The following is a 25,360-nucleotide window of genomic DNA, read 5'->3' on the forward strand; positions in this document are numbered from 1 at the left end:
CTAGAACTGAACTAGAACTGAACTAGAACTGAACTAGAACTGAACTAGAACTGAACTAGAACTGAACTAGAACTGAACTAGAACTGAACTAGAACTGAACTAGAACTGAACTAGAACTGAACTAGAACTGAACTAGAACTGAACTAGAACTGAACTAGAACTGAACTAGAACTGAACTAGAACTGAACTAGAACTGAACTAGAACTGAACTAGAACTGAACTAGAACTGAACTAGAACTGAACTAGAACTGAACTAGAACTGAACTAGAACTGAACTAGAACTGAACTAGAACTGAACTAGAACTGAACTAGAACTGAACTAGAACTGAACTAGAACTGAACTAGAACTGAACTAGAACTGAACTAGAACTGAACTAGAACTGAACTAGAACTGAACTAGAACTGAACTAGAACTGAACTAGAACTGAACTAGAACTGAACTAGAACTGAACTAGAACTGAACTAGAACTGAACTAGAACTGAACTAGAACTGAACTAGAACTGAACTAGAACTGAACTAGAACTGAACTAGAACTGAACTAGAACTGAACTAGAACTGAACTAGAACTGAACTAGAACTGAACTAGAACTGAACTAGAACTGAACTAGAACTGAACTAGAACTGAACTAGAACTGAACTAGAAATGAACTAGAACTGAACTAGAACTGAACTAGAACTGAACTAGAACTGAACTAGAACTGAACTAGAACTGAACTAGAACTGAACTAGAACTGAACTAGAACTGAACTAGAACTGAACTAGAACTGAACTAGAACTGAACTAGAACTGAACTAGAACTGAACTAGAACTGAACTAGAACTGAACTAGAACTGAACTAGAACTGAACTAGAACTGAACTAGAACTGAACTAGAACTGAACTAGAACTGAACTAGAAAATGAACTAGAAAATGAACTAGAAAATGAACTAGAAAATGAACTAGAAAATGAACTAGAAAATGAACTAGAAAATGAACTAGAAAATGAACTAGAAAATGAACTAGAAAATGAACTAGAAAATGAACTAGAAAATGAACTAGAAAATGAACTAGAAAATGAACTAGAAAATGAACTAGAAAATGAACTAGAAAATGAACTAGAAAATGAACTAGAAAATGAACTAGAAAATGAACTAGAAAATGAACTAGAAAATGAACTAGAAAATGAACTAGAAAATGAACTAGAAAATGAACTAGAAAATGAACTAGAAAATGAACTAGAAAATGAACTAGAAAATGAACTAGAAAATGAACTAGAAAATGAACTAGAAAATGAACTAGAAAATGAACTAGAAAATGAACTAGAAAATGAACTAGAAAATGAACTAGAAAATGAACTAGAAAATGAACTAGAAAATGAACTAGAAAATGAACTAGAAAATGAACTAGAAAATGAACTAGAAAATGAACTAGAAAATGAACTAGAAAATGAACTAGAAAATGAACTAGAAAATGAACTAGAAAATGAACTAGAAAATGAACTAGAAAATGAACCAGAAAATGAACTAGAAAATGAACTAGAAAATGAACTAGAAAATGAACTAGAAAATGAACTAGAAAATGAACTAGAAAATGAACTAGAAAATGAACTAGAAAATGAACTAGAAAATGAACTAGAAAATGAACTAGAAAATGAACTAGAAAATGAACTAGAAAATGAACTAGAAAATGAACTAGAAAATGAACTAGAAAATGAACTAGAAAATGAACTAGAAAATGAACTAGAAAATGAACTAGAAAACGAACTAGAAAATGCACTAGAAAATGAACTAGAAAATGAACTAGAAAATGAACTAGAAAATGAACTAGAAAATGAACTAGAAAATGAACTAGAAAATGAACTAGAAAATGAACTAGAAAATGTACTAGAAAATGAACTAGAAAATGAACTAGAAAATGAACTAGAAAATGAACTAGAAAATGAACTAGAAAATGAACTAGAAAATGAACTAGAAAATGAACTAGAAAATGAACTAGAAAATGAACTAGAAAATGAACTAGAAAATGAACTAGAAAATGAACTAGAAAATGAACTAGAAAATGAACTAGAAAATGAACTAGAAAATGAACTAGAAAATGAACTAGAAAATGAACTAGAAAATGAACTAGAAAATGAACTAGAAAATGAACTAGAAAATTAACTAGAAAATTAACTAGAAAATTAACTAGAAAATTAACTAGAAAATTAACTAGAAAATTAACTAGAAAATTAACTAGAAAATGAACTAGAAAATGAACTAGAAAATGAACTAGAAAATGAACTAGAAAATGAACTAGAAAATGAACTAGAAAATGAACTAGAAAATGAACTAGAAAATGAACTAGAAAATGAACTAGAAAATGAACTAGAAAATGAACTAGAAAATGAACTAGAAAATGAACTAGAAAATGAACTAGAAAATTAACGAGAAAATTACATAGAAAATTAACTAGAAAATGAACTAGAAAATGAACTAGAAAATGAACTAGAAAATGAACTAGAAAATGAACTAGAAAATGAACTAGGAAATGAACTAGAAAATGAACTAGAAAATGAACTAGAAAATGAACTAGAAAATGAACTAGAAAATGAACTAGAAAATGAACTAGAAAATGAACTAGAAAATGAACTAGAAAATGAACTAGAAAATTAACTAGAAAATGAACTAGAAAATGAACTAGAAAATGAACTAGAAAATGAACTAGAAAATGAACTAGAAAATGAACTAGAAAATGAACTAGAAAATGAACTAGAAAATGAACTAGAAAATGAACTAGAAAATGAACTAGAAAATGAACTAGAAAATGAACTAGAAAATGAACTAGAAAATGAACTAGAAAATGAACTAGAAAATGAACTAGAAAATGAACTAGAAAATGAACTAGAAAATGAACTAGAAAATGAACTAGAAAATGAACTAGAAAATGAACTAGAAAATGAACTAGAAAATTAACTAGAAAATTAACTAGAAAATTAACTAGAAAATTAACTAGAAAATTAACTAGAAAATGAACTAGAAAATGAACTAGAAAATGAACTAGAAAATGAACTAGAAAATGAACTAGAAAATGAACTAGAAAATGAACTAGAAAATGAACTAGAAAATGAACTAGAAAATGAACTAGAAAATGAACTAGAAAATGAACTAGAAAATGAACTAGAAAATGAACTAGAAAATGAACTAGAAAATGAACTAGAAAATGAACTAGAAAATTAACTAGAAAATTAACTAGAAAATTAACTAGAAAATTAACTAGAAAATTAACTAGAAAATTAACTAGAAAATTAACTAGAAAATGAACTAGAAAATGAACTAGAAAATGAACTTGAAAATGAACTAGAAAATGAAATAGTAGCTCTTCTATTTTTATTAATTTCCTATTGGCCCTTTTGACATTCCATTTAGTTTTTCAACATGTTTTTCTTAATTTTAGTATTTTTACTTATTTTTGTTAGTTTTTGCAAATATTTAGTTTTACAGATTATCATTGATATATGTAAATTCAAATATTATAAAGTAAAGTCAATTTATGCCATAGGTTTTTGTATAGTTTGTCTATTTAAAATACACTAAGGGGTTTTAAAGGATTAATAAATGGAAAAACAATAGAAATTTGAATATTCTGTGGCATTTGTTTAAATTTATCATATGATATATTGCTCTTTAAATTGTTAGGAATTCATTATATGACCGAAACTATTTGAGCTTGTTATTATTTGAAGTAACTTGTTAATTGTTATAAATTAATTAATAATAATAATTATAAGTTAATTATTCTGTGGCTAGAGGGGGTTTTTCAAATTTCGTATTAGGTATACATATGTTCTTACAAGGTACATAACTAGATTCCAGCTATATCCTTCTATGGTTATAATTTGCAAAAAGTACCAAGCTTCTGGTACTTATTGGTCTGAGAAGAATATATAGTGATTTTATGAAAAATGTATCATGTGTTAAAAAACAACTTTGATGTAATTCTTAGCTATAATACGACTTGATCAGAGAGATATCTTTTAAGAAAATCGTTTTCATATGTTTATTTATTAAGACCTTGTAAAAGTTACCAAACTCATTTATCCATTTCTACCCCTTAAACGTCACAGTTTACAAAAAGTACAATATATCGCACACCCAGTTCAAAAGTGACTCAACTCAAAATTAATTTTTCGGGTTATATATATTATGTTGTTTTTTGATTCTTTAGAAAATAATCAATTACAACACAAATATTTTAATAATCTCTGAATCATGTTTATTTAAATTTTAAAATTTTTATGAAAAACTCTGCTCCAAATAATTTTACTACCAGCAATGTTGATTTTAAACATGAAAATTGTCACAAGTTATCAAATGGCTTGCAATATGTTTTATTGTCGAAAGACACGTAAAGTACTCGATACGTTGAAGTTGTAAAGTGATTTTGTACTAAACATGTTCATGGAACTTTACAAAATGTATTAAACATTTATGAAGAGTTTATTTTCAGTTTCTCACATGCAAAATAGAAAAACCTGTATGAGTAGTCAGTCACTCGTATAGACTGCAACTGACAAATCATATAAAATTTGAACAAAAAATGCATGAGATAATAAAATAAAAATAGAAATTTCTGACAAAAAAGCATTGATGTCTTTCTTCTATTTTGTATAAACTGAAATTTGTCATTTACACAAAACAAGGACTATAAATGGTATGGCATGACAGTGTTTGGTTTGCGAAAGTAGAAATCAATGTTTTACATTTGTGTTTTAGAACAAACAATAACAAAAAACATGAAAAATTAATTAAAATAAAATGTTATGTGAAATGTTTTTTTCAATAATATTTTTTTATAAACAGCATAATGTTAAATTTAATTTTTATATGAACAAATTAAGAAGGATTTTTTTTGACACTTCTCTTTATTATTAACAATTGTAATGACCTATAGATTTTGATTATCATTAATATAAGTTACTGGTTGGTATATTATAGATTAATCATTAATAGCTCCCTTTTGGTAGATGCTTTACTAGAAATATTCATTAGCCCATAGATTTTGTTCGTGTTTCTGTGATTTTATTTTTTTTTGTTGGAACAGAAAAGCTCAACATGATTTTGCATTTTCATTAATTCCCTTAACTAAAATTAAGTGGAAAAAATAGGTAAAGAACAACAAGAAAAAAAAATTGTGTTGCAAATGTTGTAAACAAATCTATTTGCGGGTAAATATTACGAAAATATATTAATGAAATCTTATAGAATTGTAGGGGAAGGATATCTTACAAAAGTAAATAAAAAACAGAGAATTTATTTTCATACTGAAATCTTGATTCCAAAACTTTGAAATTCATATTGAAATGACAGAGGACATGCATAGTGGATATTTTGAGACAGAATTGCACTCAATTTTTGATTAGTACCCTTTCTTCCCACACAGCTCGATTTCCATAATGCCATATTAATCTTCATTTAACATCTACAGTTTAGGATGTAGTAGCTCTGTACAATTATCGTTCAGTGAGCTGATCTTGAAATTATATAATTTGGAGAGTTTAGAAGATATTACTTAAACTGGAGCTAAAAAAAGACCACTTTGTTGAAGAACTCCTTGCATATGATTTGTTAACTTCAAGTCTCTGACATGTGAATGAGTAAAACACAAGTAGTTTACTTTCTTTCAAAACTATATTTATATTGCCAAGTGTCATTGGATGTCATCAAATGAAATTCAGATGTAAACTTTCAAAACGCCGATACACGTGTCTTTTTTTTGTCTCCTCTATCAAAATTTATTGGTCGGACCAATATCAAGCGAAAATCTATTCGGCAAGCATTTAAGGCGATTCTAGTTGATCAATAAAATATCAATTATATATTATGGGTTTCTAAGGTAATCAGAAGAGATACATCATCGCCTCATAGCTCTGGAATGTAGCCATCTAAAATTGGATTCCCATTATATCAGAACTTTTTATTGCCTATCAAAACTATGTATGTTCTCTGTGATACTGATCTATTTTTGTAGATAGGGAACAACCAGACATATTAAATGGCTATTTGAGGCGGTCACTCTTCCTCCTCTCCCATAAATTAATGCACTCTAATTTCTTTCATCTCAAGAAGTTTACTATTCTCAATCTTCAACAGATCGAGATCGACTAAAGATCTATATTTTCAAATGCGAAACCTTTATGATTTGGTAGCTGGTTGCAAAAGGAGCCACTCTCCCTTATCTCCCATAAATAAATGCACTCCAATACCTTTCATCACATTGAGTATTCTGTTCTCAATCTGCAGCAAAACGAGATCGACAGAAGATCTCTCTTCTCAAATGAGAATCCTTTGATTTTGTAGACGGCTTCAAAAGGGGAAATAGAGTTGGCAAGCCTTTGTAGACTAATTAAAGGTAGGAATATAATTTATACATGAAAATATAATTCCATAAGAGGTGCAACACTGACTGGATATTCAAGTTAGTACCGATTGTCAAATTGAGATAAGGTACAAGCTTAAACAAATCTCATCTGTCCGACATTCTTATGAGACATTCAATTAACACATACAGTGATTGAATAGGGGAAATATCCTGACGGACCACGATATACGATTTATAGAGTAGCCTACAAAAGATGACACCCAAAAGGTCTAATATTTTTCCAGTTCCTGACTTAGTTAGCTTGCGAACAATACTAAGGTGATATTTTAAATAGTTAATTGTCCTGGAATATTAATATTCAAGATAAAACATAGAAATCTATGCTAGCCAAAAGTTTGACGACCAAGAATTAGAAGCATTACTCCATGAAGATTGTTGTAAAACTCAAAAAGAGCTTGCTAAATCATTGGGAGTTACTCAAGCAGCAGTTTCTTACTGTCCGTATGTTGAATAAGCTTGCTCCTGAAGTCTTTGCTGTCACTTTTAATATAGGAAAATTCAAATCAAATATCCACAAACACTACCACCTCTATCCTCCCTACCATAACCTATTTTCCTAGTTCCAATACAATGCTTTACATGAGTAAGAGTCGTCCCCTGAGTGCTAGTCAAAGAAAAAAATCAGGGAAATTGGGTCCCATATTGAATTGAAGCTGAGAGATATTGAAATACGATTTTGCATTTCCAAAATGATGCTTCAACCCTATAAAAGAAAAAAATGCTTGCACCGTATTTTTACTTGCGATGAAAAATGGATCCGTTACAAGTAAGAGATCGTATGTGAAGTATGACCAACCAGCCGAATCGACACCAAAGCCAAATATCCATGGCGCTAAGATAATTCTCTGCATTTGGTGGGAGCAAAAGGGTCCTATCTATTATGAGCCTCTGATATCTTACCAGTTGCAATACCTGCTAAAAAGTATTTAGAATGAAGTGGTTGAGTGGTTGGGAAGTTTTGCCTCACCCGCATAATATTCCAGACCGTGCCAAAAGATGAGTAGTTCTTTTGGCTCGGAATCGATATGTTGCCAGAAAGATGGGAAAAGTTCATAGCCAACAATGGCCAATACTCTGGCTGTATGACTTGAAATGCATTTTCAAGTGGACTGATAGGCCATACTAGCGTACATCTAGCGATGACGTCTGTGGCTTTCCACTATCAGCATTCAAAAAGCTGAATGTTAAGATCACGTTTGAATATAGCTCACCTCCTATTCAACCTTTCATCTATGAGTTTTTCTTGAATTATGCACTCCACTTTTCCTTGAATATTGTAGTGTATATCAGTTTATAATTGCTTATCGGCTTTCCTCAGTGTTAAATTATTCCTGCCTTGATTTTCTACCATTATTTTTTAAAGGAAACTTTTTGCAATTCGCTGTAGTGCAATGTTTTACATCGAATAATATTTCCATTACCAAGTGCACCTATTTTAAATAGTGTTCCATACTCAGGTATACTCAGGAGATCATACAAAACTCAAGTACCATAAATAATTCGAGATTTCCATTAAAAGTTTACAGGGCTAGCTTTCTGTATGAAAATATAGGTCGACTAGGTGTATCTCTTTAACCAGCTTTGCACATAGAATGAGTTCTATAAATACCGAAGAAGACTATGTTGAATATTCCAGAATTCTAACGTCCTGTATGAAAATATTGAATGTCTGATGGATTTTCTTTGATATATTGCAGTTTTTCTGTGTCATCAAGCTTTTTTTGTTTCAACTGGAGGTTGTCTGTATGCCTAATATTATCTTGATGAAGTAGCTGAGCCCCTAGTACTTGGAAAGCTTTAGTAAGAAAACTTCTAACTAATAAAACTTATTGTAGATTTGGAGATGACCTAAAAATATTCCCTGCATAATGTGATTTCTTTCAAAAATTAATCTGGGATACCTTCCCCTCCCTCAACAAATCCCTAATGACTGTGGTTTTACACGATTTTACATTTATCATGCGAAAAAAAAGAAATGGAAATGCAGAAAAAATATAATATACACAATAAGAGTACAATTCCCAAAATGATAATCATTAACAGGCAAAACATTAAGCTTTTGCCAAAACCTTGGCCTCTAAATACTCTGTTATGTCAGGATCTCACTGTGTTAAAAAGAAAAAAAAAATCACGCGTTTTTTTTATTAAAAAAAAACAAAATATCATCCTCCAATAAAACATGTTTATTTCATTAACATCATTTTTCATTTTGCCACCTGCAGGCGGATGTTGGATGTTGTTTTGTATATTTCATTACTGTTGTTATCCTATGTATGTGCTGCATGAAGTGGCAGTTACATGACTTAAATTCAGTGGCATTATAATTTTCGCATTTTATTATTCACTTCAAGAGTAGTGGCAAGGGTATATATAAGTTAGTCCTTCTGTTTGTAATTTCAACAATTTTCATTATATACCTCATACAGGAGCGGATCCCAAATCCGAAAAGTTTTCATATAAAAAAAAATAAAAAGAAAAATGTAGAACAAATTTTAATTCACCCCCCCCCCCAAAGGCTTGACATGGATCCGCGCCTGACCTCATATTTGGGATCGATGTAGATACCTATTTTTATCTATATCTAGAACACTAATATAGACAATATGGATGCCTGATGATAGTTATTTCAAAGACCTTTCCAACGACGTATTCCAGGCTATAGTAATTCGGACATACAATATTTTTATCCGATTTTTTCACCCAAAAATTGTTTTTCCCAAAAACACCAAAAAATATTTTTAGTTCTATCTTAAAGTATGCTTTGGTGAAGGGTATTTAAGATTCTGCACAGCCGAAAACAGCTCTCTTATTTGTTTTTACACCTGTTGTTGTATTGTTTTTTTTAAATTTTTTCACGTTAACAGTGTTACTTGTTACAATTTGCGTTGTAGCCTTATATACATATTTGTGCGAGTACTTATTTTCTGTTCTGTTGTAATCACTCCCAACGGTTGTCATTGTGTGAAAATGATGATGTCGTTGTTTTTTTTTCTGTTGTGTATTTATATGATTTTCTGCTGGTTTTGCTTTTCAATTCTCTGGATAATAAATACTAAGCAGGCTTTATTGTGTAAGATTGTATTTGTATGCCAGAGGTAGTGGAAAATTAAGTAATTTTTTGCTTTATTAAACAGATATTGAATTAAAAGTAGATGAGGGATTGTTTTTCAAATTAAATCATATTACTTAGATTATTAGATTTTAAAGTCAGGAGGGGAGGAAAGGATGTTTTGAGCATTTAAAATGAGGAGTAATTTTGTTGAGGTGATTTCAGAAGATAATACTGTGTATTAATACTTGTCAAAAATTGTGTATCACAACACAATTTCATCATCTAATCAATAATTGTATTTGAATTTTGAATAATACATAATCATTTTCTGATGTACTGACTAGGAATTCGTAAAGTAAATATGCGTCAGATAAATTTATTAATAAATTTTTTTTTAAACCTGTAACAGCAAACCTTTTCACATATGGATTCCGCGCCAAAAGAACTGCTCATAATTTGAGGCCAAGCACGAATCAAACCAATGCACAGTGGTTTAGAAATGTTTTCATGGTTGGAGCTGAGGTGTTTTCGAGTTGTTTTAAAAGTGTTCAGCTTCCTGGGGGTAAAATCGATAAAAATCCATTTATGATCCGAATGAGCTGAAATTTAAAATATAATTAGTCCTTCAGAAGGGACGTCTCTTCTTTTAGTTGAAGAGATATTTATTTTATTTTTTTTTTAATTTTGCTCAATCTTTTTTTTTTGATTTTTATATAAATAAAATAAATATATAAATAAATATCGCCGCCTACGCACAGTATATAATATAAGGTGAATGCATATCATAATTATTTTTTGCAAATGTTTGAATTTATCCATAAAACAAGTTCTATCTAGAGTGTCCAAAAAACCGGTTTCCGGTTTAACCGAAAAAGTGTGTTTTGAATAAAACCGGTTTTGATTATTGTCTTTTAATAAAACCGGTTAAACGGTTTCGGTTTTTGTTTTCAAAAAGACCGGTTAACCGGTTTATATTAAATTTTTATTTAATATGAAAATGGTTTCCTTAAATTTATTTTTATTTGTGGACGCTAATAGGAAATGTTTTAAAAATTGTGTACTAAATCTTCGGAAATTTTTAAGGCTCTATCTATATGCAATTATTTTATATTTTTTACGAAATATTGTCAAATGCTATAATATTCTATAAAATAAATCAATATTTTTAAAAATGCTATCAAAGTTTTTCATAAATATGCTTGAATGAGCTTTAGAAAATACATTTCATTAAAACCGGTTAACCGTCTTACAAAAACCGGTTTGTCAAAAATCCGAAAATTTAGAAAAACCGAAACCGTTGGAGTTTACAATGATGAAAAAACCGGTTAACCGGTTTTCGGTTTCGGTTTTGGATACCCTAGTTCTATCGTAAAGCTAAGATATCAAGCAATAATTATTTGTAGAAATAATAGTTATTATGTCAACAGAAGTATTCGAAAATGGCGACAGAACACACTACTTTGACTTTAAAGATTTGGGGAGTTAAAATTATACAATATTCAAGAGCATATTTTGTTGGAAAGGGTATCTTATCCAGATTATGTTTTTGTTATGACTTTTATATATATTGTTAGAAGATTTGAAATTCTTTCATTTGAAATATAAAAAGTTTTTTGCCTTTTTTTTTACCTACGCAACTTTGACTAGGATTTTAGCTGTTGGCACCGTTTGCCGCCGATCTAGTTTTAACATAAAATTAAAGCTTAACTTATTATCTAAAAGACATATCAAAACTAGCTGCCTTTTCGTGCATATAGACAAATGGCATGTAAAAATGTTGAGCAACTCAGAAATTAAAACAAAAAACTGTACATTTTATGAGCTTTTTATCTTGGCAGTTTTGCATTTCTTATTAAACAATAATATAATTTAAACCATTATGGAGAGACAAGAAATTAAGCATAAAATGCACATTCCAAGAAATTATATAAGTTTTTTTTTTTAAAAAGTTTCACTTATTGTTTTATTTTTTTTTTTGTAATTTTTCAAATTCAACAATAGTAATTTGAATTTTTTCTGCGAAAACCTATTTTTTTGCACAGTATCTTAAAGATAATTTTATGTATAAATAAACGAGACATCACATGCAGAAATCGGTTTATACTTGCAAAAGTTATTAACATTTTTCGAAAAAATTAAAGACTGTACAAATATTTTTTTGTTTTTTTTATTCATATGTGCAGGGGAAAAAAATACTAAAAGAAGTGTTAATGAAAATTTGAATAACTTTTACAATTTTCATCCGATTTAAAAAATTAGTACCATGTTTTGTTAAGAACTAAATTTTCTGTATACATTGATATAAATTTGTATAAGGTTTCATATCAAAATAAGCTAAAACTTACTGAGTTGACGAACATCACTGAAAACGGTTTTTTAGAATAACTTCTAAATTTGAGGGTGTTTCTGATGTACTCAGCGAGACCAATAAATGTAATGAGGAAATACTTTACTTGTCTTAACATCTCATCATTTTTGTAATGATTCGCTTTTTATGTTTGAAAATAAAAATTAAAGCTTAAAGTCCCACCTATTCAACCGATAAAAAATATTACAGAAATACTAATCCATTCAAAAGTTACAGATTTTTGATCCGAAAATTACCAAAATGTTCCACTGTCCTACTGTTAAAGTTTTGTTTTAAAAAATCAGCTAAATTGGCGATAAAATTCTAAATAAAAACAGTTTCCTAACAGTGATCTCGTCCCTATAAAAAGTTATACACGTAAAAAATTGGAACTTGCAAAAAGGGCTGTATGTTTTACGTTTTTTCCCACAAAAAGTCCTTATATTTTTTTTTGAAGAAACAAATTTTTTCGTTACTATATAAAACTTTTATATGATACGTAACGAGAAATTAATGCAAAAGCGTGTAAAGTAAAATCTGGCTCACTTAAGCGGACATAGTAGATCTATCCAAACTTGTCACGTTAATAAAATTTTAGGTTTGAAATTTATATGTTTCTTAAATACATTCAAAGTTTTTTTTTTACTATCACGTGATAAATAACGCCACAGTGCGCACTTTTCTAAAAAAAAACTCAGTTTTTGGAACACATTTTCCTCGTTTTAGGAATTTAGGTATTTAAGAACAAAGGATGGCAACAATTATGATGGTATTTATTTAAGGACATTTAGGTCTATATTAAGTTCAAATTTTGTTATGGTATCTTTTTTTTACATTCATTGAAATTTAATATTTTTCTTCGAGGAAAATTATTATATTATAATTTTTTAGTTTCTGAGGTAAGTGACTCACCAATACCAAATACTTATATAAAAAACTTATATTTACTCTTCAGAAGCTCCACAAACTTTGCCCCCTTTTAAAAGTTTTAACGTTACGGCCAATTTTACATGTTCCAACTTTGGATGCGTGTAACTTTTTATAACTGTTAACAGGTTGTTTTTATTTGATTTGGAATTTTATCACAAATTTAGCTGATATTCTAAAAATAATTCCACCCTCTTTAGGCCAGCCATATCTAAAAAACGAAAAAATATCGAGCAAAATAAAACAAATAAATAAGTAAACGTAAATATCTTTTGAAATAAAATAGATAACTTACATCTTGCTTGTAAATCTTCCCAAGGACTATTTATATTTTAAATTTCATCTCATTCGCATCATAAATGGATTTTTGGCGACTTTTTTAAAATATGTGAGACCCAAGGTGGTGTGTAATTTTGCTAATTAGTAAAGAGAAATATTTACAATGTTGATGTCTTTGGTGACCCTCACTGAAATTTTCCAGACGAAAATGTTCGTGGATTATTTCAATCCTTAAACATATTGAAAGGACTTTTTTTGATTTTCTCGAAAAAATGGGTCAAATTGATTCCTAAAGAGATGTGGTAGAGGGTTAAGATCTTCCACAAAAATTATCCCCATAAAATTCCACAATATAATTCTGACAATAAGAATTCTTTCAGACATTAACTTACAACATTTTTTCATTTAGTATAATGCTGCCATCGATCAAAAAATTAAAAATTTGACCCACTGTAAAAAAAAATTCAGACCAGTTTAAATGATCTACACAACATGACCTTTCAGAATTTTAGGGTCGCTATTCGGTTCTAATCAAAAAGTCTCAATTTGTTGGACAGTGTATTTATACACAATTTTTAAAAAATTGCTGTTTAAACTTTTAAAATAATTCATTTAGTTAAATGTCAGTTAACCCGGTTTTTTCGAAGTCGGTTAACAGAAAAACCGGGTTTCTAAAAAAGTCAAATTTTCGGTTAATCGACAAACTGGTTTATTAAAAAGTAGGTTTTTTATACACACTAGCGAGGAGGGTATTATGCGTTTTTGCTGATGTTTGTAACACCCAAACTCGATACTAAGTTGTGCGCAAAGTACAAAATAAGTTTTATTTAGAAATAAATCATACCTAACAAATTTGAGGGATCAATTTATAATTGATAATTGAACGACCAGTTTCTAATAATTTTACTTTAACGAGCATAAAACTCTTAAAAATTTGTATCCAGAAAAAATTCAATACAAATAAGTTACATGGCAGTTAAGCAACAAATTATTGATTTTGAGTAGATCGAAGAAAACTTCATAACAACCTAAAAATTACTTTTAAAAAATTAATATTTTTTCCTATGAAAGTTATCCATTTGTGTAACTGTTTCATAAATATAAAACTTTTTTAATATTACTTAAAAAAATATTTAAAAAATAATATAAAGATTGCATTTGACTGGTTTCTGAAATACCTGTTCGTCATCATACATTTGCTCTACCGTGCATTCTGATTCCGTTGTAGGCCATTGAAAAATATATCCATAAAACACTTCATATCCAACCAAGTAGGTTTTAGAGCTTGTAAATGTTTTATTTTTTTCACATTTATTGAGACCTACATACAACATTTATGAAAAAAATAGATTGGGGCCTAGTATTACATAATATAAAATAAATCACTTGATTTCTTTCTGCACTAAACACGGATTTCTCGGCTTTGCTCCACCATAACAGAGGGGTAGTATTTAGTTTTTTTTTGTTTTTGCATTAAAACGTTTACAAAATGGTAATCGCCAAATAACTCAATTTTGGATTTTTTGTTGCTTGACTGGTTTTTCAAATAAACTATTCAATTTACCTTAGCTCCCATATAAGATCCACTTCCTAAAATTATTTGATGACAATCGATACATAGCTCCCATAATAATACCATTTCCAAAAATCAAAAGAAAAACTTTAAAATCATAGAGGATAAAGTCATTTGTATCAAAATATCAATTTGTATCAAAAAAATATTTGTTTTTTTTTTTAATTTTAGATTCTATTTAATGAAACTTTAGGCTGTAAAAAACGAGAAATGAGCCCTGACATACATTTACATAAATTTGTCTAGTTTCATTTATTTAATATTGTTATTTTGTAAAATTGTTCTAAATTTAACTATAAGAATTTTCTTTAATTCTGAATAAATATTTAATTTAATATTAATCATACGCACCGTATGCAACATACTTAAATATACAAATATGCATTTCTGTATCATAGTGATTTTAAATATTCAGTTTATGCAAATTTATAACAAATCTTGATCTCAATTTTAACAACCCTTAACAAATTTTTTTTTATTTAGCAACTCATTAGCATAATTATTTTGCAAATGACCTATTTAAAAAAGATTTCCTCTCAATAAAGTTTGATCTATATACAAATGCAAAGACAGACACACGTTGTATACAAAACTATAAAAAAACAGAAAAATATTAATTGATAAACAACCACAGTAAACAAAAAATACAAAAAACAGATTGAGTAATAAACTATTTTTTTAATTTTCATTTCAATAATAACAAAAAAAAAACTCAAATGGCTGCAGTTTTACATACTGACACACAGAGCTGGAGTACATATTCATATGAACAATATGAATGAATAAATAAATGTATTAATTTTGTTATTTCTTTTTGTATTCATATGTTTTTGTTTTTGTAATAAAATGAAATTTTAATTTTTCAAACGTAATGAAAATCAAATTAAAATACATACGCATTTTTAAACATTAAAAATGCCACTTGAACAGACAACAACTATTTATTTGTATACAAGTGTAATGTACGTACATATGTATGTGTATATTAGAGTGGTCCTTATTATTATTATTTTTGATGGTCCCAAGGTCTAATATTGTTCTCCGGGATCTAAAAATCAAATGCTGAAATTAAAACAGAAAAAATGGTTAACGTTTAGAGGTTGCTCATTTTATTTGAAGTTTCGAGTTTTGCATCAAAGTTGCAGTATTTAAAAAAAATTAATTGTTGATAATGAAATTCAATTAAAATAGGTTTTGTATTTAATTTACCCAACGATATTTTTATATAAAATTGTCCAATTCACAATTGGTGTCGTAGCGTTGTATGTCGTATTTTTTTTTACTAATGTTTTGTTTTTGTTTCGAAAAATTAGTTTGAAAAATATTTATGACATACAATGCTACAACACTACGACATCAATTGTGAATTGGATAAATGTATTTGATATCTAAAAAAAATAAAATTTTCGAAATATTTTTTAAACGAAATTTCAAAAATAGTTTTTGATTTGAATAAACAAAATGCCAAATTTTAGCAATTGTATCTATTACACAAGTCTAGAATAATTTTGGTACCGGAAAAATTAAAACAGATTTTAAGTATTCGATACTTTGATTATCTTGGCTTGATCCGTTCTTGGTCTTAAAAGATGAACAGCTATTTTGGCTCGGATGTTAAATAAATTCCGTTAAATTTATATTCTTCAAATGTTTTAAAATAATAGCTAAAAATTTGAAAAAAGCAATATTAAGTAAATCAACTTTTGAAATCGATTTCTTCCGATCAGAATGAAATTTACACCAGGGTTAGTAATTCAGACACAATTTTTCAGCAAGTACTTAAGTACACTCAGAGTTAGAGGGGGTCAAAATTTTACAATACCTATTACAAAACAATATTACCTATTGTATTAGCAATATGTGTTCTAAATAGTTTAGATAGCTATTTTTCAATCATTTGAAAATAAAAATAAAAAAAATTTGAAATTTTGTACCATTATTTTTTTTGAGAAAAAAAAATTAAAAAAGTTTTTTTTTTTTAATTTTGACCCACTGATATATCATATCTAGCCCTTAGCGCCAAATTATCGTAAGCGACAAAACACAAATTTTACAGGAGAAGGTTTTTTCGATTATTTTGAAATTTATACATAGAATTAAAAATGTTATGATGCGATAATTGGGGGATTCAAACTGTCTCCTATTAGGTCGTATTGTCATAATGTCATAAAATATTTTTTAGATTAAATAAATTTTTGTTGGGTTTCAAACAAAAAACTTATAAACTAATAAGACTTTTAGAACTATGTTTATTGTCATAAAATAATACTTTTTTTGTTTGCAGCACAACAAGAATTTGTTTAAACTAAAAAAATATTTTACGACATTATGAAAATACGACCTAATAGCAGACCGCTTAAATCCCCCAAATATATTTTTCAAAAATATGTATAACTTTTGACAATTAAAAATTCATGGAATACTTTATTGAAAAATATGACAAAAAAATGTTTTTTATTGAATTTTTGCATAGATAAAAATTTTTCGAATTGAAATTAAATTTTTATTTATGAATAGTTTTTAATGAAATTTCACAGATATATAAATTTTTCTATTTAAAAGGGAAAAATAAAAACGAATTTTAAAATTTATTATCAGCAATTCTCAAAAAACTGTTGAAAAAATCCAAAAATTGGAATTTTTAGTTTTTTGGCTATAATATCCATACCAGGGTCGGGGATATCGGAACCCTTTACTAAATAATTAGAAACATATTAGCCACCTAAAATTAGTTGCTATATTTTGATATCGATTATGCGATTTTAGAATTTTTGCCCTATAATTTAATTTTACATAAAAATAGGTGTTTTTTTAATTGACCCCCTCGGTAACAATTTTTTTTTAGTTTTTTTTCATTTGAAATATTTTGAAAACTTAGCTTTCAGAAAGTATATATTCCTTATACATCCTTTTAGAAATTTTTTGCGATAACTTAAATAGAATAAAGTACTTTTTTCCCAGAAAATTATCGAAAAATCGTCTTTTTAAATTTTTTTATATTCGAATGCATATAACTTTGGACTTAATCATTATTTTTAAACAATTATTTTTCCATTTGACACATAAATGTGTTGTAACTCCAAAAAACGAAAACTGGAGAAAATCGGAAAATATTTGGGTCCGCTGTTATCAAAAAACTGGAGTGCGGTGGGTAATAATTTTGAAAATTTAGTTTTTAAATGCGAATACCTCCTGAGCTATAAGAGATATTTGACAGCTAGGACAAGGTTTTTAATAATGCTTGATGAGAAGATTATATGTGATTAATTTTTTTTGAAATCGGAACACAAACGAATAAATTGGATCGTTTTAAAAATATAACATGCCCGAGGTGTCCTACTTTGAGGACCCTCGGGCACGCCCCCGGTGGGCCCATGAGTTCAAGGTTCAAAACTTAAACTCGGCAACACTTTTTGTTTGCGCATGTGAAATTTCAGTCAAACCAATCTAACCATTTGGAAGTTACATATTTATTTCCCTCTTTTTTTCGATACCACTGTATGTCGATTACGTTTTCTGTAAAATATAAACATTGACTTACGACAAAATCTTACCCGCTATAATTTTTAAGTTATTAACAATTTCGATAATATGAGAACGCTAAAAAGTCGGTCCATAAAATTTAAATTTTTGCAATAAAAAAAAAATTAGAAAATGTCGCTTACGATAATATAGCAAAAATTTGGTAAAATTTAATTCCACCAAATTTCTTTATTTTTATCCAATTTGTTTTTCGTTTCACCTAAATTATTTTTCAGTGATATATAGTTTTTGATTCCGTTTGTAATTTCTAAAATATATTTTCTGGATCGTTATAGATAGCGGAGCCGATCTGTCCATCCGTATATTGAAATCAACATTCCGAAATCCCTAAATAACTTACATGTTTCATTCTTACATTAATATGTATATTCGCTATAGTTCCGTTTCCGTTGCTATTTAAATTCGGGAAAATAGGCTATGATATAAGGAAAAATCAGGACTACTTAAATATTTATACCCTACACCACCATAGTGGGAAGGTTACAAGGCGTTTGTGCAGATGTGTGTAACACGCACCTTAAATTATACCGATCGACTTATAATCACTTTCTGAGTCGATTAAACGATGTCCGTCCGTCTGGCTGGATGGCTGGCTGGTTGTCTGTCCATTTAAACTTTGTGCGCAAAGTACAGGTCGCAATTTTGATGATATTTCGATCAAATTTGGTACATATCATTTTTTATGCCCAAGGACCAATCCTATTGAAACTGGCTGAAATCAGTCTAATATTTCATCAAGCCCACATACAATGTCCTCCCGAAATTGGACTTTATCGGTCATAAATGTTTAATTTATATATGTCTCTACACAAATTTTGATCCAAATAAGTTTTATATATACGAAATTCATGTCACCAAATTTTATTAGGATCGGTCCATAATTAGTCATAGCTCCCATATAGACCCGCTTCCAAAAATCACTTTAACGTGCATAAATCTCTTAAAAATGTTGGAATACACACAATGTTCGTCATAAATATCTTTTATATAGACATACATAAATCACACGAAATATAAGGCCCACTTCCGAAAATCACTCACGAATTAAAAGAAAAATTGGTCTTGACCGACCATACTTTTTTGCTTGTTTTTTTTTTTAAATTTTTTTTGTTGAAAATATTTATAAGGAAAAATATGGCCTACCTTAATGTGTGTTTGTATAGTGTTGTCATTTATATGAAATGAAGGGAAAAAAGTGGGAAATAATCAAATATAAGTGATAGATATAGAGATGAAAACGAATGCTTTAAATGCTACAGCATGATAGGTAATTTAATAAGAAGCATATAGGGCCTTATTCTCGATATCGAGTGTCAGCTTTTTTCACTTTCTAAGCAAAATAAATCTGTTTAAATCCAATTCTATGCAAATGACTAGTACGTATCAAAAGAAAGTTTTCTATATAGAGAAATCCCAACTCCTTGAATTGATTAACTATTGTTGTTATTGTTTCTCGTTCGAGATAGAAATATGTTTTACTATCACAAAATTATGTGCGAAATTCAGAGACACAGTTACACACCGAAAAGAAAACTTACAAGTTATATATCTAAATATAAACTAATTTTAAAAATTCTTTATGTGTTTTATATCTACATTTAATTCCTTTCATTTTATTAAATGAACTAACGACACCAATTGTACAGCTCTAACCAAAATAATAAAAAAAACTTCTGTAATCATTCATGGTGTAAAATATTGATTGATAAAAGTGTTGAAATAAAAACAACAAATAAATAGAACAGAAAAACTCGAAAAGAATGCTGAGAAAAAAACAACAAATTATTGTATCATCATCACCAGCAACAACATTCGACATTTATATCAACACAAACTGCAATTGATTCATTGATTTATACAAATACAAACAACAAAAAAATTGAAAAACATATTGGTTAAAATAATAACTTGTGTAAATAAATAAACACAAACCAAAAAAAAGAAAAACACACACAGACATTTATAATACCCAGCAGTTAAGAAAGTGGTCAATGTATCCTGTATAGACAGTGATTGTCACTAATGTAAAAATCACTTGGCTGACTCCAATTTATATATTTTTGGCTATATGACAGGTATGTGCTGTAGTGCAGAGAGAAGGCAATTGGTTACTTTATAAATCCCACGTAATTTAGCTTGAAGACAATTGCCACTTAAGTGTCTCTAAGTAATCTAGAATGTAGTCACTTTAAATGTATTGTGAGTAATTCGTACAAACTGGTTTCATACAAATTGTGTTGATATAATACAGTTTATTTTTATCATTGCATAAGTATACTGATATCCAATGTAACATATGTATATTGAAGTCAATTGTCACTTTAGTGTCTCTTAGTAACCTATAGTGAAGTCACTTTAAATTTTTATTTTGTACTGCACTTTAGAAAGTAGTTATTTTAGTCACCAGAAGCAATCTATTAGAGTGTTGTCGAAGGTATGTTTGATGACAGGCAATGATTGGTCAATCTATAATATGCCTTTTTAGCTGATTTTTTGAAGTCTTTTAGCACCAGTTAGGTAGCTAGTAAGGTAACTAATGCTATTTAAAAAGTATGTGGATAAAAGGCGTTGATTACTTTGGACCAGCTATAGACGTGTTAAAATAACTAGTCACGTAACTAGTTGATACCCTAAATGATGGGTAAAATCACTAGTTCGGGACTGTCTCCTAGAACTGCTGGGATACAGTTAAAACTTTTTACTACACACACATTCATGCTTATAAGGACATTTGTGTATATGTAAAGAGTGGAGCACTATATAAAGCATTGCTGTACACAGTGTTGTACACTGTGTCGCATGAGTGTTTGATTTGTAAAGAGTTGGTTGGTCTTTTTGCCAGAGTTTATGTTTAAGTAATAAAAACAAACAAAATATCATGTTGTTGATATTTTACTGATGTAGAAGTTATTGCATGAGAACTGTTCTTTTTTTAGCTTTTGAGTTGCTTCTGTTTTTTCTGCAACATGACTCATATGTTCAAGTGGTCGTTTTCTTTTGGAGTGGTTTTTTGTTTTATATTTATTTATTGACACAAAGTATTTTTCGTGATTGTGCATAGTGACACTTGATAAATGTTTCAGTTATAGAGATTTGTGAGGGATAAACTAAATGCTCGCTGAAATGACAAAATCACTTTGGTGTTATTTCGTAAGCTTTAGCATGAGGTAATTTGACACAGTTCACTGTTGTTTTAAATTCAACTCTAGCTGGGGAAAATTAATTAGTGGTTCCTAGGTGTAATAAAGGGCCACACAAAGTCCTTCCAGTGCTATCAGCTTAACTTCGGTCCAGGACTTTTCAGTTGGGTTTGTTTCAGTTTCAACTTGTCTCCTCAGGTGTTAGCAGGTTCCTTAGGGGTTTCATTCAATTGCCTATCCAATCTGGATACATATTGGCGTTTCACCAGCTCGGCCAAAATATTTTGAGCAGTTTTCGCAACGAGCGATTAATGAAGGATTGCAAGGATTCGAAGGAATACAACAGGACGGAATGTACGTTAGATGAAAAGAGGTGGAGCTTGGTCCTCAGATGATTTTGGAGTAATTTTCATACTTTTTGCAGTGTCACACATGCTTGGTTTGCCTTTATGATGCGATTTTTAATATCATCTCTCGAGCCAATTGATACTGTTGTGACACTACTTGGATACTCAGATTGGAAATCTTCAAGATTTACGTTGTATATTTGGAACATTTGGGAGTTGGTGGTATTTAAAAGCAAGACCTTGGTCTTTGCTATATTAACATGTAAACCAGTGTCAGTTTGGCTGCCATATCGTTGAATGTGTGGGCTAGGAGACATAAGTCTGTCATCGTCATAATCAGGATCTTCGAGGCGTCCTGTTAGGTCCCAAATGATGCCTTTTCTATTGGTTGTTGCCTTAAGCATTATAATGTCAAGTACATCAAGTTAAACAGCCAAGGAGATAAAACACAGCCTTGTCGTACACAGGCTTTACCTCTAAAGGGTCTTTCCAGATTGCCTTCATGTGGCACCATACATGTTGACGGATTAGATCAATCAAATCATGTAGAATTTCTTTGCAGATAGCCTGCTGTTAAAGAATATCGAAGGCTTTAGCTAATTCTATGAATATGCAATATAGAGGGATTGCTATTCCACCGATCGTTCAATAATAATACGAAGGCGGTTCATGTGATCTGGTTGGAGTTGGAAAGATAGTGATGAGGATAATATGTTAATCATTGGCAACAAAGTTATTTCCCTCCAGTTTCGACATTCCGTCAGGTCACCATTTTTTGGTATCTTTATTATTAGACCAATATTGAACTCATTGCCTACTTGTGGCTATTTCGGTCTCCGTTCGGTGATAAGGGGAAACCCAAGTTACCACATATACTCTCCAGTGTGGAAATTTGGGCCTTCGTTCATTGATAAGAGGAAAACCAGGTTACCTCGTGTACTCTCCGGAAATAACGTTCCACCGATGGTGAGGTTATGTTTAGCGCACAATTCACCTAAAAGTTCACTATTTCCATTCATAAATGTAAATGGTGAACTTTTAGCACTAGAATGTCGCCAATTGACTATAAAAATCTTCTTTTTCCCTGAGGTCAGCCAATTCCTTGGGTGCATAACACTGAATACAGTAGATATTGCGTGCACGGGTGCGAAGACGAATAGAGATGAATCTGTCGTGATGGGGTTTCCCCATTATCAAGGCCCATTTTGCATCCTTAGATACTAAAAAACCAACGCTGCTAGATCTGGGAACTCAGTTGGGTTTTCCAGAATAGATGAACGTGGTACCATCGGTGTTCGATGTAAGGCCACCTTGTCTCGCATAGGCCCAGAAAAAGAAATATTCGTATTATCCAAACTCTTGACATATTTGAGCCAAAAATCGATCTTATATTCCAAATCATGTCCTTGTTTAATAGCCAAAGGTCATCAACAGTTGGGCATCATTTTGATTTTCATTTGTTGTGGTTTCTGTAATCAATTAAATTTAAGATGAATTGGGGATTAGCCAATCTCTCCGATTCTGCTGCCGGAGAGTGTACCTCGGATACTTGATGGGATCGTGGAATAGCACCTCCGCGACTGCTTATTTTATTTGCTTCTAACCAACACATCTACTGGACGTTCCACTATCCGCAACATGTGGACACGTCCGGTAGCATTTCATAAGTTCTTTGGTAATTATTCGCCAGACGGAGGATATGGACCCGGAGAAATGTTATCACAATTTTCACAATTCTTTATAGTATAATTTAAGAGTATTTATAACTAAGTTGTGCAACATAGCAGCGAGACTCGCAGATGAGCGTGATGACATCCGAAGTACCAACCTTGATGACCCTAGGATCGCCCAGATGAACCGCGATATCAGCAGTTTGGTAAATCAAGACAAGCCATAGTCACTCAGATTTCATAGGGCTTAAATTAGCAGAGGCCTTTTGAACGGACCTAGTGGCACTTGACCTGTCGGAGGACCTGTCAGTCATGTTACACACTTTCAGAACATCCTGCAGTCCACAGTGCACAACAATACGAAGAGATGGATAGTGAACTATCTGAGTGGCAGGCAGTCGTTCGGGGAGTGAAACAAGAAGCCCATCAGGGCGGGATCCTGTCGCCGCTCCTGTTATTTTATACCTCTCTAAACTCCCAGTGGCGGCAGGGCGTGGAGGTAATCCCATATGCGGACGACTGCATTATATTGGCAACAGGTCACAACGTTGATGACTTTGCGGTATTTTAAATGTTAATGTAATGCAATCTACAATTTCTTCACTGCACGTAACCTGCAGTTGTCACGAAGTCATCCGCTCTTCACCACCTGGACGAAGGAGGTAAAATTCAACTTAGGCATCACGGTCGACGACTTACAAATTCCGACAGTGAACCGAAAATCTTGGGTGTCATTTTTGACCTCTTCAGCACACGCCACTTCAATCACGCATAAACTGCGAAATAGGAACAAGGTCCTCAAGGCACTAGCCGGCAGTACTTGGGGTATGAACAAAAAGACCTTGTTAATTATCTATAAGACGATTGGTAGGTCAGTGGTCAACTATGCTACTCCAGTGTGGTCACCTTCGTTGAGTGATACTCAGTGGAGAAATAGTCAAAGCTGTCAAAACGCAGCCTTAGGGTCATCACAGGCTGCCTCAAAAGTGAGGCTCACTGATTTTTTTTAAGATAATGAAAATTCTAAAATTTATTCATCGATTAAAATTTTAATGTTTCGGTTTATTGGATATTGAGTTGAATAATAGATTCGTTTGTAAAAAACAAAGATTTAAGTCGGACTATAATGATTTTCATTATCCTAAAAAAAAACAAATAAATTGCGGGTGTTTACTCACTTTTGAGGCTGTGTCGAATCTTATATACCCTTCACCAAATTATACTTCAAAATACAAATTTTAAATATTTGTAGGTAAACAAAATTATTTTTTTTGAATTTTTTGGAAAAAAAAAATAATTCGAATTGTTTCTTAAATATTGTCCTTGTTTTTTTCTTATATCTCAGCCATTTGTGGAGCCGATTTCTCGATTTTAAACATCAACCGAGCCTGCAGAATTCTGGAGATATTGATGTATGAATTGTGTATGTAATTTATTTAGGGCTTCGGAAAGTTGATTTCAACAGACAGACGGACATCGCTTAATAGACTCCGCTATCTATAAGGATCCAGAATATATATACTTAATAGGGTCGGAAAATTATATTGTAGAAATTACAAACGGAATGAAAAACTTATATATACCCTTCTCACGAAGGTGAAGGGTATAAAAACAATCAACATTAGATGGATTGGAAAGGATGTTGAAGATAGTTCATATGAGAATGTTGAAGATAGTTCATATGTGAATCCGAACTATCTTCAAAATTCACTATTGACATCCATCATGTCAATAGTTTTGGAACCATACACAATATTTATTACAAAATCTAGAAAAAGTACCGTGTCATACCTATTACCTAAGTCTCAAAAACATAAAAAGAGATTCAATTTACTGTCTTTCATTCCCACTTTAAGATCCTTTTTATCTAAATGCTTGAACTCTGTTGTCTTTTATTTTTTTAAATCTACTTCAACTTAAACAAAATGCCCTTTCATTACTTAATTTAATATATCGCCTTTTGAGCTAGAAACTTTATTAAATTAATTTATACACAAATATGAAAAAAATCCAAATATAATGTGCAGAAAATTATTTGAATTTATTTAAAGTTTTCTTATGCAAACCTTAAGGGTAAATAAATAT

At 30.2% G+C, this 25,360-nt stretch overlaps 1 protein-coding gene and 1 pseudogene across 1 annotated transcript; both read right to left on the bottom strand.

The window, feature by feature from the left end:
- Positions 1-1,052: 1,052 nt before the first annotated feature.
- Positions 1,053-2,393, bottom strand: LOC135950828 (uncharacterized; the record flags this gene model as incomplete). The annotated part of the gene is made up of 2 exons (XM_065500354.1): positions 1,053-2,133; positions 2,221-2,393. Coding segments are annotated over 2 exons (1,254 nt in total), but the record flags the coding sequence as incomplete, so codon positions are not given.
- A 30-nt stretch (positions 2,394-2,423) lies between these two features.
- The window catches only part of LOC135950829 (uncharacterized), a 53,458-nt pseudogene continuing 30,521 nt past the window's right edge, over positions 2,424-25,360 (bottom strand).

This window comes from Calliphora vicina, chromosome 2 (assembly GCF_958450345.1).
Source record: "Calliphora vicina chromosome 2, idCalVici1.1, whole genome shotgun sequence".
In the NCBI taxonomy this organism is placed as follows: domain Eukaryota; kingdom Metazoa; phylum Arthropoda; class Insecta; order Diptera; family Calliphoridae; genus Calliphora; species Calliphora vicina.